The 14,022-nt window shown below is 45.6% G+C and overlaps 1 protein-coding gene across 1 annotated transcript in view; it reads right to left on the bottom strand.

Moving 5' to 3' along the window:
- Window positions 1–842: 842 nt before the first annotated feature.
- Window positions 843–14,022, bottom strand: part of HADHA (hydroxyacyl-CoA dehydrogenase trifunctional multienzyme complex subunit alpha) — a 39,121-nt gene continuing 25,941 nt past the window's right edge. Inside the window, exons 12-20 of the mRNA XM_006197178.4 lie at window positions 12,341–12,475; window positions 10,045–10,216; window positions 7,036–7,122; window positions 4,357–4,497; window positions 3,851–3,919; window positions 2,877–3,072; window positions 2,083–2,197; window positions 1,438–1,583; window positions 843–1,350 (exon numbers count right to left, since the gene is read on the bottom strand). Of these exons, the coding sequence (XP_006197240.2) occupies window positions 1,205–1,350; window positions 1,438–1,583; window positions 2,083–2,197; window positions 2,877–3,072; window positions 3,851–3,919; window positions 4,357–4,497; window positions 7,036–7,122; window positions 10,045–10,216; window positions 12,341–12,475 (1,207 nt within the window). The 3' untranslated portion in view covers window positions 843–1,204. The remainder of the gene's footprint in view (window positions 1,351–1,437; window positions 1,584–2,082; window positions 2,198–2,876; window positions 3,073–3,850; window positions 3,920–4,356; window positions 4,498–7,035; window positions 7,123–10,044; window positions 10,217–12,340; window positions 12,476–14,022) is intronic.

Here is a 14,022-nt window from a genome sequence, read left to right as displayed (position 1 = left end):
GCTGTGAGCACTGAGTAGCCCAGGAGCTAAGCTCTCCACCTGCCTATCCCAGCAGCAGAGCTGCGCCCTGAGGGCTGACTGAGATGCAGCTGGAGCAGAGGCAGGAGGAATCGGTGCTGTCTCAAAGTTGAGACTGCCCAGTGCAGTGGGACTTGCATTATGATTCCACACCCCCTCAGCGTGCATCCTTCTGCCAGACCCAGTGAGGAGTCCCAAAGCTATTTACCCCGACTGGGTAAGGCTTCTGCCAGAACACAAGTACAGGAACTTTCCACACCGGGGGCAGGGGGGAGGGGAAGAGTGGAGGTGGCGGTGGGTTGACTCGGTGCCCTTGTGCTGCTCACACAGGCTGCGTGTGATCGCTATGCAGGCACCGTCCACCTTCCGTGCTCTGGGGCCGCCAAGATGTGCAGGGTATACTGACCAGGAAAATGTTATCTCCTCTGCTGAACTCCAGTGTTCCCACAAACGTCCTGAGGTGTGCACGTGAATGAGGCACCAAGAAAAGAACTGGGCAGAATTGTGTGACGAAGACTTGGGAAAAGGAATCTTACATGCTGGTCCTCCGTACCTCTTACACTCGCGCTGCTCTGGTTCACCAGCGCCTCTTCCTCACTGTAAGCAGAAGCCCAGCCAAAGCACTTAAATACAGTCAGTTTCAAAGGATTCAGGTCCATAAAATCCCACTTTCCACCATTGCAGTCTCTCTTAAGGTACTGCCCAAAACTCTGCCAACACATTCCTCCCCAAAGCACAGGGCTTTATTCCAGCTCACTCCTTGAAGGAAGGGTTTAAAGCAGAGGGCAAAGACAGAAGAGAAAGGAACAGGCAGGCAGAGAAGCTGATGAAGAGCCTGGTTTTTATTGTTATGTGTTTGGCTGGGTGCAGACTTGTCCTTACCACCACTGGCCTCCTGGGAGGAACAGGCAGCAAGGATGACTCCAGAGACGCTGCCAGCCTGGGCTTTGAGGCTTATGAATTCATGAGCACAGTGGGTTCCACCTTCCGACATGAAGTACAAACTACTTCACAGCCAGACTTCACCAGGAGGGAGAGACGGTCATAGCTCAAGGCACTTTAATCAAGGCACACACCCAGGGCGAGTTTGTTTTCCTTCTGGTTACTCATACATCTAGACGCTACTCTGCTGGAGACCCAGCATGGCTGGCATCAGTGGGCGAGCGACCAGGACGTGAGGGCCTGCTCACTGGTAGAACCTCTTGTTAGGGCTGCTGGCGTGGTCAAGGAGCAGCTGGCACGGGGTGAACTGTTTTCCATAGGCTGCCTCATACTTCCGGAGCCGGTCCACTATCTTCTGAGCGCCGTACAGATCCACAAAGCGGAAGGGCCCTAAATGAAGAAACAGGACCTTGTTGAAGGAGAAGCAAAGTGACCTTGAGAATAAAGCAAGCTACATTCTCAGTTTGCAAGACCAACCTCCAAGACATGGGGGGAAGCCGAGCCCAAAGACGGCGCCGATGTCTCCCTCTGCAGGCGTGGCCAAGATCCCTTCCTGCAGGCACAGGACGGCCTCGTTCACGAATCTGGTCACCAGGCGGTACTGGATGTCTTCATCCGAGGAGCTGCCAACAGGGAAAGACGTTCAGGTAGAGGGAGAGCCAAAGGCGCAGGATGTGAGGGAGGGCCGGCCCCAGTCAACCTTCAACTCTAGGGAAGATGCCACCCGCGGAAAAAGACAGCAGAGAGTGACATGCCCCACTTAACCTGACACTGAGCACTGAGAACAGGCTCTGGCAGGGCAGGCAGTATCTTGACATCAGTAGTTGTAAGTTACACATAAATAATAATAATCTATCGTTAATGACGATAAATGATGTGGACCGAGGATAATCGCCTTCTCGGTGCTGAGACCGCAGAGGGCAGGCTTCCCAAGGCTCGGCTGCAGTCCTTACACTGATGCCTGGCAGAGAACAAGGTGGAATGTGGAAGGGCCAAAAGTGTTAAGAATCAGGAATGTTCTCTATGGTCACGTATGGCGATCATAACAAAAAAGATGGAAGAGGGGCCCAGAAGCTGGGGAGAAACACGCTTCTGCACCCTCGGCCCCTCACATAAACTTACACCTCAGGGTGAGGAGCCAACTTCAGACTTGCCAAAATGCTGTCCATGTCAGAATTCAAATTCTTACTCTTCACACCCTCCTGGTAGATGTAAAAGCCCTTCCCAGACTTGCGACCTAAAGGACGCGGGAAAGGGAGAGTTACAGGTTCTCAGCACACGGGCCTGAGACAGTCTGCTGCAAAGCTCTAGCCTCTTCTGCACGCCTGCACTTGTAGATCCAGCCCACCCTAGAAATTAGTGTTTGTTGGAAGAGTTGGCAGAGAAGGAGAAAAGATCTTGTGTTTCCTGCAGCTTGGACATCTGTGTATCTGGGTGGGAAAGGCCACGTGAGTGAGTTTTAATGTCCAGATATGCAACACCAGACCCTAGGACACTCAGGACCTACTGCTGATTTTGCTGCTGCTTTGCCAAGAGAGAAGGCCAGCTCTTCGGTGGGCCTCAACTACGTGCTCTGTACTTAGAGGCTTTCTTTCTCCCCTCAGGTGGTCAGACAACAGGGAGAGCCTGGCCATAATGCTCCTGCAGCATCACAGACATAGGAGAGGCCTTATGCAGGATGAGATGCCTGTCAGTCCTGCACAGTCTGGGCAATGGCAGAGCCTTCTGCCTTTTGTCTGTGGTCTATAGGCCCAGCCTAAGAAGAGGTTGTCATGAAATGATTTTTTAAATTCCCTATGTGGTGAGCTCTATGTTTAAGAAACACACTTTTCTACACTTTGGGCCTTCTGTAACTCTTTGGTCTCAGGAAACTTTGTCACTAATGGTGCTAGTTATGTTTCTTTGCAGCTACTCACCCAGGAAACCCCTGGATACCATCTGCTTCAGCAATTCTATGTTTCCACCTGCAAACCGATCCCCAAAGGTTTTGCCTAGATCTTCTGCTACGTGTTTTGCGACATCCACACCAACTTCATCCACCAGTGTGGCAGCGCCCACAGGAAAGCCAAAGCTCGTGGTCAGGGAATCCAGCTTCTTAGGGTCAACTCCTTCCTGGATGGGGAAGGAAAGCTGGGATCTCAGGGGAAGGCCTTCCCAGATTCTCCTAAGGGCTCCCTGGACTGGCCCTCAGAAACAGCCCTGTGTAGCACCCACTTCTCTTCTGGGTGCCACCTGGCCAGGCCCAGGACTGGGACTGTTTCACTCAGGGAAGCACAAAGAAGTTTGGGAGCCACAGGGGGAAAGTCTGAGCCTTCCCTAACCCACAGCATTTTAAGGAAGTCTAGAGATGAACAAATTATTCATTTCCTTCTTGTTTGCAATCCTGAATCTCAATAATAACGAGATTCCATGGCAGACAGGGCTAAGTCTCCCATTACCAAGGAGCAGTGCGGTAGAGTCTCATGATCCCCATGTCTGATCAGAGCCCCGTGAGGAGGGGCCACGCCCCTTCCCGCCAGTGAATGACCCCTACAGCCGCCAGAGGGCTCTGCGTGTGGCAGAGGCAGATGTAGCACCAATCAGACCAAAGGGCCCTCTTCTGGATGTGGGAGGCAGAAACAGTACACGAGAGCATGTCAGGAGGCCTCTGGCTTGAAGAAGCAGGGAGGATGAGAAGGGGGCAGAGCTAAAATTCTGCCTATTTTAGTCCAGCATTAGCCCATAACTTCCCAACACCACGTGGAAAGGGAGGGAACCAAAGGGCCTTTGGGGAGAAGAGCCAGGAGTTAGTGCATTAGAAGGAAGCCTCTTCCTCACCCTGACATTACCAGTTTGGAGTGCTGGTTTAAGGAGTGGAAGATATCACCAAAAGTCCAAGAGTGATACCAACCTGGAGAATTCTGATGACTTCAGACATCATGGGTGCGAGGCACCTGGTGGTATAGAAGCCAGGTCCATCCTGCCAAGGGAGAGAACATGAGCTCACTGGCCCCTCAGTTGAGGGCACTGCCTGGATCTGAAAGCAGTGTCCCTCCCCCAGAAGTCATTTCAGAATTCAAGGTGATTTATAATCTCAATCAGAATCCTTAAAGTTAAACTGCAGGGGAAGCCATCGCCAGAGGCAGCCCAGCTTGAATCCAAGAGCACAGCAGACGGTCTCATGGCCACCTGAAAGGTCTGCAATGGCTGGGAGAACCTCCTGTGTCCCAGACAATCCCCACCCCAGACCCTGGCTCAGCAGTACAGTCACACCATTGTCCACACTGTAGATGACCAAGGGGAAATCATACCAAAAGCTGGTGTATTTTCCCCAGAAGAGTTACAAACAAGCCTGGAAGTATCAGGAGTTGTCATAGAACTCTTCTGAATCTATTGGTCTGATACACAGCTCCTTACCTTAACCACAATGATGACCTTCCCCTGTTTGAGACCAACTGCTACAGCAGAAGCAGTTGTGTCCTTAGAAGTTTTGTCAGTTGTGATAATCTCCAGCAGCTGCATCTTGTCCACAGGAGAGAAGTAGTGCATGCCAATCACCTGGCAAGGGGAGCAAAACGCCGACAGATTTAAGAATCCTGTGTGGGGAAACTAACAGCATTTTTGTTTGTTTGCTAAGAAAGCATTGCAGAGAAAGGGGGTTGTAATATAGGAATACTGCTTGACACAGTCGAGTGGTTTGGCTCCACGGTACTTTGATAAAGAATTCCGCATGCTCAGAGGAGCGCTTACAGGCATCCTCTTTCATCTGCTTCTGGGGCTTTTCACTAAGGGAAGTGGGTCCTGCTAATAATTAATGCCCAAAACACAGCTAAAGGCCAAACTAGATTTACTGGGGAAGCATGAATGAGGGTTCATTTATATTAATGATGCTGATGGTTTGGGTGAGATGGTCCACTTTTTTCGGGAGGAGGTGGGTAGAGCAGGCAGAAGAATTAATGTGCTGGACTGTCAGAGACGTACTTGGATTTTACAAAGGAGGGTCTCACCACCAGCCAGCCCTTCGTAATCCCAGATTTCACATACATAGTTTCAACCAACCATGGAACCAACTGACTGAATCTCATTCAACCAACTGGTTTGAATCCTCGGATGTGAAACCTGAGGATATGGAGGGCTGACTGTAGTCACTGTACCACACCATTTTATATAAGCTACTTGAGTTTCCATGGATTTTGGTATCTGCTGGGGGTCCTGGAACTAATCCCCCACGGGTACCGAGGGACGGCTGTACTGGGTTTAAATAATATTTCTCAACACTCAGATGCCCTCAAAACTCATTAAACCAGTGATTCTCAAAGTCTCAAAGTCTCAAGGCAGCATGCATACCACCTGGGCATGTTAGAACTGCACATTCTCAGGCCCACGCCAGACTTACTGAACAAGGAGCTCCAGGGGCAGGGCCCAGATCTGTGTTTAGGAAGCCTTCCAGGTGATTCTGATACATGCTGAAGTTTGAGAACAACCTCATTAAGCTAATAATTATAGTCTTCACAACTGAATTGTGAAAAAGTCTATTCATTAATTTATAGTTTTGCCCCTTCACTTTAGCTATAAGGTATAACGAGTATCTACCATTTACTGACTGCTTACTACCCACTATTCGTTAATACAGTCATCATTTATCCCTTACATTTAATCTGTTACAACTCTGTGAAGTAGTCAAATTATCTAGATGAGGAAGAAGGATATCAGGAGGTTAAATTTAGTAGCCCAGGGTCAGTTAGTAAATGGCAGAGTGGGATTCCAGCAAGGTTGGCCTGTCTCCACAGCCTGCCCACTTACCAGTGTGTAATGCACAGGTCACTTAAATGTGACACCAACTTATCAATCCAAAAGTTCCTTCTAACTTCTAAATTGTTCTTTTATGTCTAAAATACTTAATAAGATAGGACCCGTATCAGCTGGAACCACTGAGCAAAAGCAATCAGCCTCTACGATATATAATTTATATTCAATAAAATGCACAGATCTTAAATGTTATCAGTTTGATGAGTTCTGACAACTGTTTATATACCCACGTCATCACTACCCCATGCAAATCTATTTACATCTCTCAAAAAAGTTGTGCCGAAAGTGACCAACTTTGTCCTGGATTGCTGAGACTCTCCCAGCAATCAAAGGCACAACAGTCTTCTCTGCTGGCTTTAAATGCCGTGGAGGTGCTTCCAGTGATGTGGCACGGACAGATCGTCCCTCTGCCTTTGTCCCGCGTCTGTCTCCCCTCAGTGCCCCACCATCCGCTGCCACTTCTCCCTGTCACCTCTTCTCTCATTACCGAACCTACCTCTATTGGTCCCACGTCACTTCTAATCTGCTGTGTGCCAGGGAACAAGATTGCCCTGTGTTAGCAAGCTATTACAACAGGAATAAATAGGCTTTTGTGCTCTTAGCACATGGACTTTGTATTAACAATTTCAGCTACTTAAGGGACTTATAGTTCCTGCCTACTTTTGGATGGTTCTGATTGGCTGGGGCTAACTGGTATCCTCCAGAGAGGCGAGGTGTTTTATTTTTCCTTGAATGATTTCACTTGATTTCTCTGGTAGAGAGCAGAAGGCCAAAGATAAATTTCTAGGCATCATTCCAAATGCTCACTGAAAGTGCTTCTACACCTGCCCCTCTCATGTCCTGGGTAGAGGGTCTAAGCGAACCCATGGGTGGACACATCCCCCACACCCCTGCTCTTCCATTCCCAATCTGGAGTTGGAACCAAACCCATCCTAGACAGTCACCAAAGTCTGCTCTGTAGCTCAAGGGTTATTCTGGAGCATTCCTTCTTATTTTAGGGCCTATCTTCAATACCCAGCTATAATAAAGGTAAGAATAGCCTGAACCTGGATAACAATACCCATTAGAGAGGCAAATCACCTATAAAGGTACATTTTAGTTGTACTTCACTTGCTCCAGCATCTCACACTGGTCATGGTACTAGCCTTTCTGTGCCCAGTTTTGGGGACTACACCATCACCCTTGTCCACTTCATAATCCACACCAATCTCTTCTCACGATCTAAGCCTTCATCAGTGAGCCGGAAGCAGTAAAACATTTCAGGGTTTTCCTCTGTTTGGAATTTACCTTCTCAGGTCTTTTACTGACGGTAGCAATTTCACTGATTGGGAGAGCAGATGTGTTGCTGGCAAAGATACAGTAATCTGGAATCACCTGCAAGGGAAGAACATTTAAGAATGTGTTGTGTTGGCCTGGGAGGTGACTGGAGTCTAAAGCAAAGCCAGTGAGTGACACCCGAGCCCTGCCCACCCTCTCACGCAGAACTGATCAGACAGAAGACACCTCATCCTTCACCTTTGTAAGAACAAGCCCTAATGTGCGTGCCTATTTCATGTTATAGTGTTTTACACCACTGTACACACTGTACAGAAACAGTACACCACTGTAATTCTATCCACAGTATGTGAATACTATTATTTATCAACCTGGAAAACAGTCTCTAATGTAGACTGTCTCAGCATTCTGCCCACAACCCCAACTTATTTGTTTTTATTTGGATGCTTAGATGAAAAACATGGAAGTCACATCTGTCAAATTTGTGCAAATCTGGGACAGGCCAAATCCTAACATTAAGGTTCAAGATACATTCAATACACTGAAAAGCTGAGTGTAACATAAGATCAGTTATAATGAGGATAAAGGTAAAGTACTGCATAAAGATCTTGTAAAAAAGAAAAAAAGAGGAAAAAAAGAACTGGATGGGCACCTAACGGGCAAGACCTAGCCTGGCAGTAAACTTGTGCTAAAGATCCCATGATTTTGGTTAATCAAAAGTATAATGTAGGGGAAAGGAGATCCTGACCATAAGAAAGCTAACAGTCTCAAGTTGCATTACCGGGGGTATGGTAGCCAACGCTGGTGGGAAAGTTCTCTATGGAGAGCAAACCAATGTCTCCGAAGATGGCTGGCAACAATTCTTCCCCTCCTTGCACACGTGCGTCTCTCCTCCCGTCCAGAGGCAGAGTCTCTTTCCCTTCCCTGAAATCTGGGCTGGCCTGTGACTTGCTTTTATCAGTGAGAAGCAGCAGAAGCGACCCGGCCAGTGCCAGGCCTCACCTTAGCAAGCCCGCTAGCTTCTGCTTTTGCTCTCCGGGAGGCCAGTGGCCACGCTGCAGAGAAGTTCCAGCAGGACTACCAAGTGGAGATGGGCCACGGGGGAAGGGAGGCGCCCCGGCCAAGCTTTTATTTGAATGCAGTCCCGTGAGTGACCCCACTGGGAAGCCACACAGTGACGGACCAGCCGCCTCTGCAGAGCCCTGGCCGAACTGCAGAACTGTGGAGGGTTAGTTGTTTCTGTGGTTGTTTGTTACACGCCCAGAGAACACTGAGCCGTGGTGACAAGTGAGAGAGGAGGGGTCTGGAGACAAGGATTATGAAGATATCAAAGGAGTTAGTTTGTTTAGTTCTGTGGAGAGGAAGAGAAATGAAGTTTTAAATCCCCAAGGAACTATCACGTGGACTCAGCTTTAACATTTTCTTACGAAGAAAGCGGAGGCCAGGTGAGAGGATGCCCTCCTAAAGGCCTTTCACCTGAAATTTTTGATTTTCTAACTATAGCTCTGTTCTGGACCTCACTCTTTCCTACTTTCTGAATAACTTTGAGTATCTCCTACCCTAGATGATTTCACTAACATCACTAAAAAGGTAAAGGTCTCTGACACGTTATACAAATAACTACAACATATGAAATATTTTGGATTTTACCTTTAGCAATAATCTTCCTGCCTAAAGCCACCATCTCTCTTCTTGCTGTCTGCTAAAAATTCCTGATTCCCTGAGTACCCTCCCCTTCCCATCTGTCTGGTTCCTTCCCTCTATGGACTGCACACGGACACATAAAACCCCTTGACTTTTCTTTCTCTTTCCTCTCCAGGTTCTGCCTCATCCATCTCTTCTCCCTTAACCTTTATGTTTCAACAGGAACCACTACATTGATTTGCTCATAGTCTGCACTTCTCTTGATCTGATCCCTCTTCTTTTTCTCTTTTCCTTGACCACTGGCTTCCCAACTGCTCAAATTAACAAATTTTTCTCTACTCTGATCCTCCCAAACCCTGATCTTCCAAAGGCAAATACCATCATCTAGTCAGGTGGTAAATGCTCTTTCAGTGGTAAAAAGGCCGTGTCTTTCTGCGGCTCCTCAGCCTACCAACCACTGGCTCAGCAGCGCCCACAGAGCCCCGGGAACGTCGTCGACGTATCTCAGCTGAAATGCCATCTCGCATACATGGAATACATGTGTACCCAGCTCTTCTAAATTTTCTCCCTTAGCTGAATCTATATTTCACTCTGTCTAAAGATTTTGGAATGTGTTTCACAAGTAGACACTGTCCCAAACAGAGCTGTTTGTCTTTAGTTTCTAAACCCTCATTAGGTTGAGTCATTAGTAGAGCGGAGAACGTCCTCACGTGGAAGGGAGTCTTAGGAGTAGGCCCACTGCTCAAGACACCTGGAGCACTGCTGAGGCAGTGTCACTGTACTTACACCATTCACTAACCTACACTGTGTATTGCACTGGAGGCTAGTCAAGGCTCTGGGTCTGTCTCATGCCTGGATCACTGCCATTTCTTCTTTCCTTCCTTCTTCATACTGCCCGCTACAAGTACTTATTTTGTTCATCTCAATAACTGACTACGTACGGCATTTAGACTCAAGACCAAAGCGGCACTTCCACAAACTGAGCATCTGAATCCTGCCTGGAAAAACTGTTTCTCTCCTATTTCCTTTGCTGCCTAATGAAGTTTATGTATAGCTTGCAGCCAACCAAAAATGTCAAGACGTCTGCCCACACGCCTTGAGGCTATTTGTATATTTGGGTGACTGAACTCTCACTCACATAAGGCTACGAACCCCGTGCTTAGGTTAATAAGCTACTTGTTTGTCTTCCCTTAGGGCCCTGATTTGACCTTTATAACGTACACAGTGCGCATGAGCTCACATAAAAACTTACGTTTGGGAGACAACAGCCCTATAAAGAGAACCACGAGTTTCCTATAGTTCTTTAAAATAAAAAACCCCATCTCTGTGTTCTCCACTCCCTACGCTGGGATCCAGCACAGCAGGCCCCTCACTTACCGCTTCTACTTCCTTTAGCACTCTGTGCTTAAGACTGAGGTCCTCAAAAACGGCTTCAATCACCATGTCGGCCCTTTCAAAACCCTGGTAGTCAAGCTGTCCAGTCAAGTTGCTGAAAATGGAGTCCCTTTCAAATGATGTTATGGCTTTCTTCTTCACTTTATCATTCAGTCTAGAAAAAACCACACTCCTAGTCACAGGGGGAGAACAGGGAGCTAACATTTACTGAGTGTCCATGGGCCAGAGAGCGTGCTCTGTTTTCACCAACTCAGTGAGGTAGTTGCGTTACTCCCTTGCTCAAAGGGGCTCAGAGGGACTTGTGGTCAAAGAACTAGTCGAGGGAAGGTATTAGAGTCAAAGACAAGGTTGACCCCCACATCCACGTTCCTTCTAGTATTAGGTGTCTCTAAACACCCAACCTGCATAAACGATACCACTTGTAAAACAGTTAAATCTGCCAAGAGGAGTAAGCAGGAATCCCAGAAAGGCACAACAAAAGGGCAGCTCTGGTAATTCTCTACCTAAAATAGAGGGAAGAGCCAACATGTGTCCTGGACCACAGGGGTTTATACTTGCTTACATATCATTTTGTTATTCTGTAATTGTGATCTACTGGAGGACAGAGACCAAGCATTGTTTCTTATATTTTTAATCCACTTCCTGATCAGCACCTAGAAAGCACATTGTATTGATTACATAAAATATTAACTCAAGGTTTCTTCTTTCCCAAAGAGAGATAAAAAGGATTCCTGCTACTCAGACACTTAACTGATTATTTTCTCTTGCCAAGGAAAACAGGCTCTCTTAGGCTTTAATCTAACCACAATTTCAGAATAAATGACCTAGAGTTTTCCTCTGAATGAAGAATGAAGCTAAACGCCATTCATTAGTTTCCTTAACCAAAAGAAAAATTAAAGCTACAAGGCAAGTTCAAAGAAGTAGTCAGTGAAAGCCTTAAAAGTATAGATTCAAATATCCTGGTTTCTGACAATCACGTCAGCACTCAGCAACAAGATGCCTGCGAGAGCGCAAAACAGTATTAGTTGCTCTAATTCCAATGCCTAATGAAACTCTTCCCAAGAAAGGGCAGGACACGTGCGTGTCCCATGCCAGCAGGACGGTGAGGGCACTCACCACCACAGAGCCTGATGCTTCTGAGACAAAAAGGGAAACCTGGGACAGTGAGATCCAAGAGCTTGAGGGGAAAACGCTGTCCCAGAGCAGCAATTTCTGATTTTGGTGACTGTGAAATGCCATTTGGGAACTCCTCTATGCTAGTTTTGGAGGAATGCTGGTATTGAGCACGTGCCATTTTAGGGTCAGAATCTTTTACTACAACGCCTTGCCTTCTTACATTAAGATAGTTGCTATCTCTCAACATGATTAAATCTGCCAGGTCCGGGACAGTATTATGGTAGCAATAAATGAGCTTCTCTGCAGAAAAGGGGTAAAAATATGCTTATGCTACATAATCTGTTTAAGAAACAAACAAAAAAGCTTACTCAGCTAAAAGTCACATGCAAAATGGTCTAAGTGCAGCCAGCCTTAGACAGTCCATTACAATGAGCAGAGAAATGAGCTGAAACCAATCCCCAGCTTGGCCAAGTTGCTGCTCCATTTTCCCCCTCTGCAAAACACATGGTAGGTGTGTGTGTGTAGGTGGGGTGGGCAGTGGGAGGAGTGGAAGGAGGGGGGGAAAGGGGGGGAGACAGGCAAGAAGGAGAATAATATTCACCCTTTATTAACTCAGAGGTAAGATGGAGACACAATCTGTAAAGATTCAAATATTATGGAAGCAAATCAGTTAACGGCTTCTCTATGGTAACGCCAGTCAGGAAATACAAGGTTCATGAGTTCTGGTCCCAGCCCTACCTGCAAAGTACAATTACACACGTTTCCTCACATCCTAATCTCAGTTCTCTCCACAGAGTCATGCCGTCTCATTATTCCACAACAACAGTGCAATTAAATGGAAATTGTCAAAATTCAAAAACATGAGAATTTCTAGTCTGATACCAAAGCATAAAATATGCATTAATATGGCATTAAAAAACACCTAACAGATAAGGTATTCTCTTCTGTACTCAAAGACTCCAATGATGTTAATGGTTTATAATACCTGTAACAACAACAATAAAAAGTGAAAGAAGGAATTATCAGTGTTTCTAAAAATCACAAGGTACGAGACTTAACTATTTAGTATCCAGCACAGATCAGGTACAGGAAGAAGGAAACCGTGAGGGCAAAAAAACAGAACACACTGTACTCCCCTGGCAAAGGCAGACAGCAGGCTTACCCTTTGAACACTTGTTGCTGTCCTCGCCCCAGCGCGCCTAATGTAGCATCCTTAAGTATAGTCTTTAGGCCCTTATCCACGGAGACCTGGGCAATGCCGGCTCCCATCAGCCCTGCGCCAAGAATGGCGAGGCGCCTGAAAGGAAGGGATGAAATGACTTTTGGTCAACAACTTTCAATCAACTCAGTAAAGGTGGGAGATTGCCCAGCTTATCATCCAACGAACCAACTGAAGCAGGCACAACAATAAGGTATTTCGAATTAATTTTTATCTACAAAAAGACACCTTTCATAAAAGATTGACTTTCAAAGTTAAATGCAAAAATCCATTAGGTCTAAAAGAACTGGTCTGCCCAAGAAGATAGAATTATACTGATCTTCAGTCATGCCTGGAGATCACTGGAAACAAAACAAGCTGGCTTACACTTAAATTAACATGAGTATTTTTCTTCAAACAAAAGCCAAATGCAGCGATATGCCCAAAGACAAATCTCTTCTTCCAACTACTTGTTTGTTAGTGATTTTTCCATTTTCCAGTCATCTTTCATTTCTCCTGAAATCTGTGCCTTCCTCACCCCTTAGTTGGATTGGTTCTGAAGTCTCTTGGACAGTTTCTTTGCTTCCAGACCTAACCCCTCCCTCAAACACCTCCACACCTGCACACCCCTGCCCTTTCCACCCCCGAATTTCTCTCAACTTGTCGGGACCATCTGGCTTACCCCATAATGTTCTGGAATGGCTTCATGTAAATTATATTTGTCTACTCAGTTAAATTCTTTTTGAGGGACAGAGATCATGACTCTTTTTTGTTTTCCATAGTTCTGGCATAATATGCCCATACATAACAAAAAAAAATTTTTTTCAGAACAACTCTCATCATAAAAGAAGCCCAAGGTTACAACATGGTAGGCCTAAACTAGAGTTGTTTCATTCTTAATAATCCTGATTATAATGTTCTAGTATCATACTCAAGACCTGGAAAGGAAACTTAATTTCAAGTCCTGGGAGCATCTTTCAGATGCAGCTTTGTAATAATACATGTATTTATGTGGTGATTTTTAAGTAACTGCAGAACATGAAAAAATAGGGTAGAGAAATATGAATAGGGGCTGAAAAAATGATTCATATATTTACTGCATCAAACTTTAAAAATTTGTTTGACAAATGACCCCACAAAAATTAAGACAACCATAGAATAGGAAGAAATTTGTAACATGTAGAGCAGACAAAGGATTACTACTGGGGAAATATATAGAACATACTTATAAATTTAAAAAGACGATCTGATAAAATGGGCAAGGGTTTATATAAAGCAATTCACAAAAGAAGAAAACACATTTCCAATAAAGATGCTCAATCTCCCTAACAACCTGTGAAATGCAAATTAAAATGAGATATTCTCTCCCCATCAGATTGGCAAAAATTTAAAAAGTATCAGTAAGGATGTAAAGTAATTGGTTCTTTCATGCATAGGTGATGGAAGTGTATTCTGTCCTATGTACGTGGTCAAATTTATTGAAACAAAAAATCACATCCTCTATTATCTAGTAATTCTACTTCTCGCTATTTACTCCAGAGTAATGCACTTGTACACAAGATGATATGCTGTGATGAACAGTCATACAATATTTATAATAATGAAAAACTGTAAACAGCCATCAATCCATTAGTAGATTAAAATGA

The sequence above is a fragment of the Vicugna pacos genome, chromosome 15, assembly GCF_048564905.1.
Source record: "Vicugna pacos chromosome 15, VicPac4, whole genome shotgun sequence".
Classification (NCBI taxonomy): domain Eukaryota; kingdom Metazoa; phylum Chordata; class Mammalia; order Artiodactyla; family Camelidae; genus Vicugna; species Vicugna pacos.
Note: the sequence above shows the minus strand (reverse complement) of the source record. Positions and strands in the feature narration are given on the sequence as shown.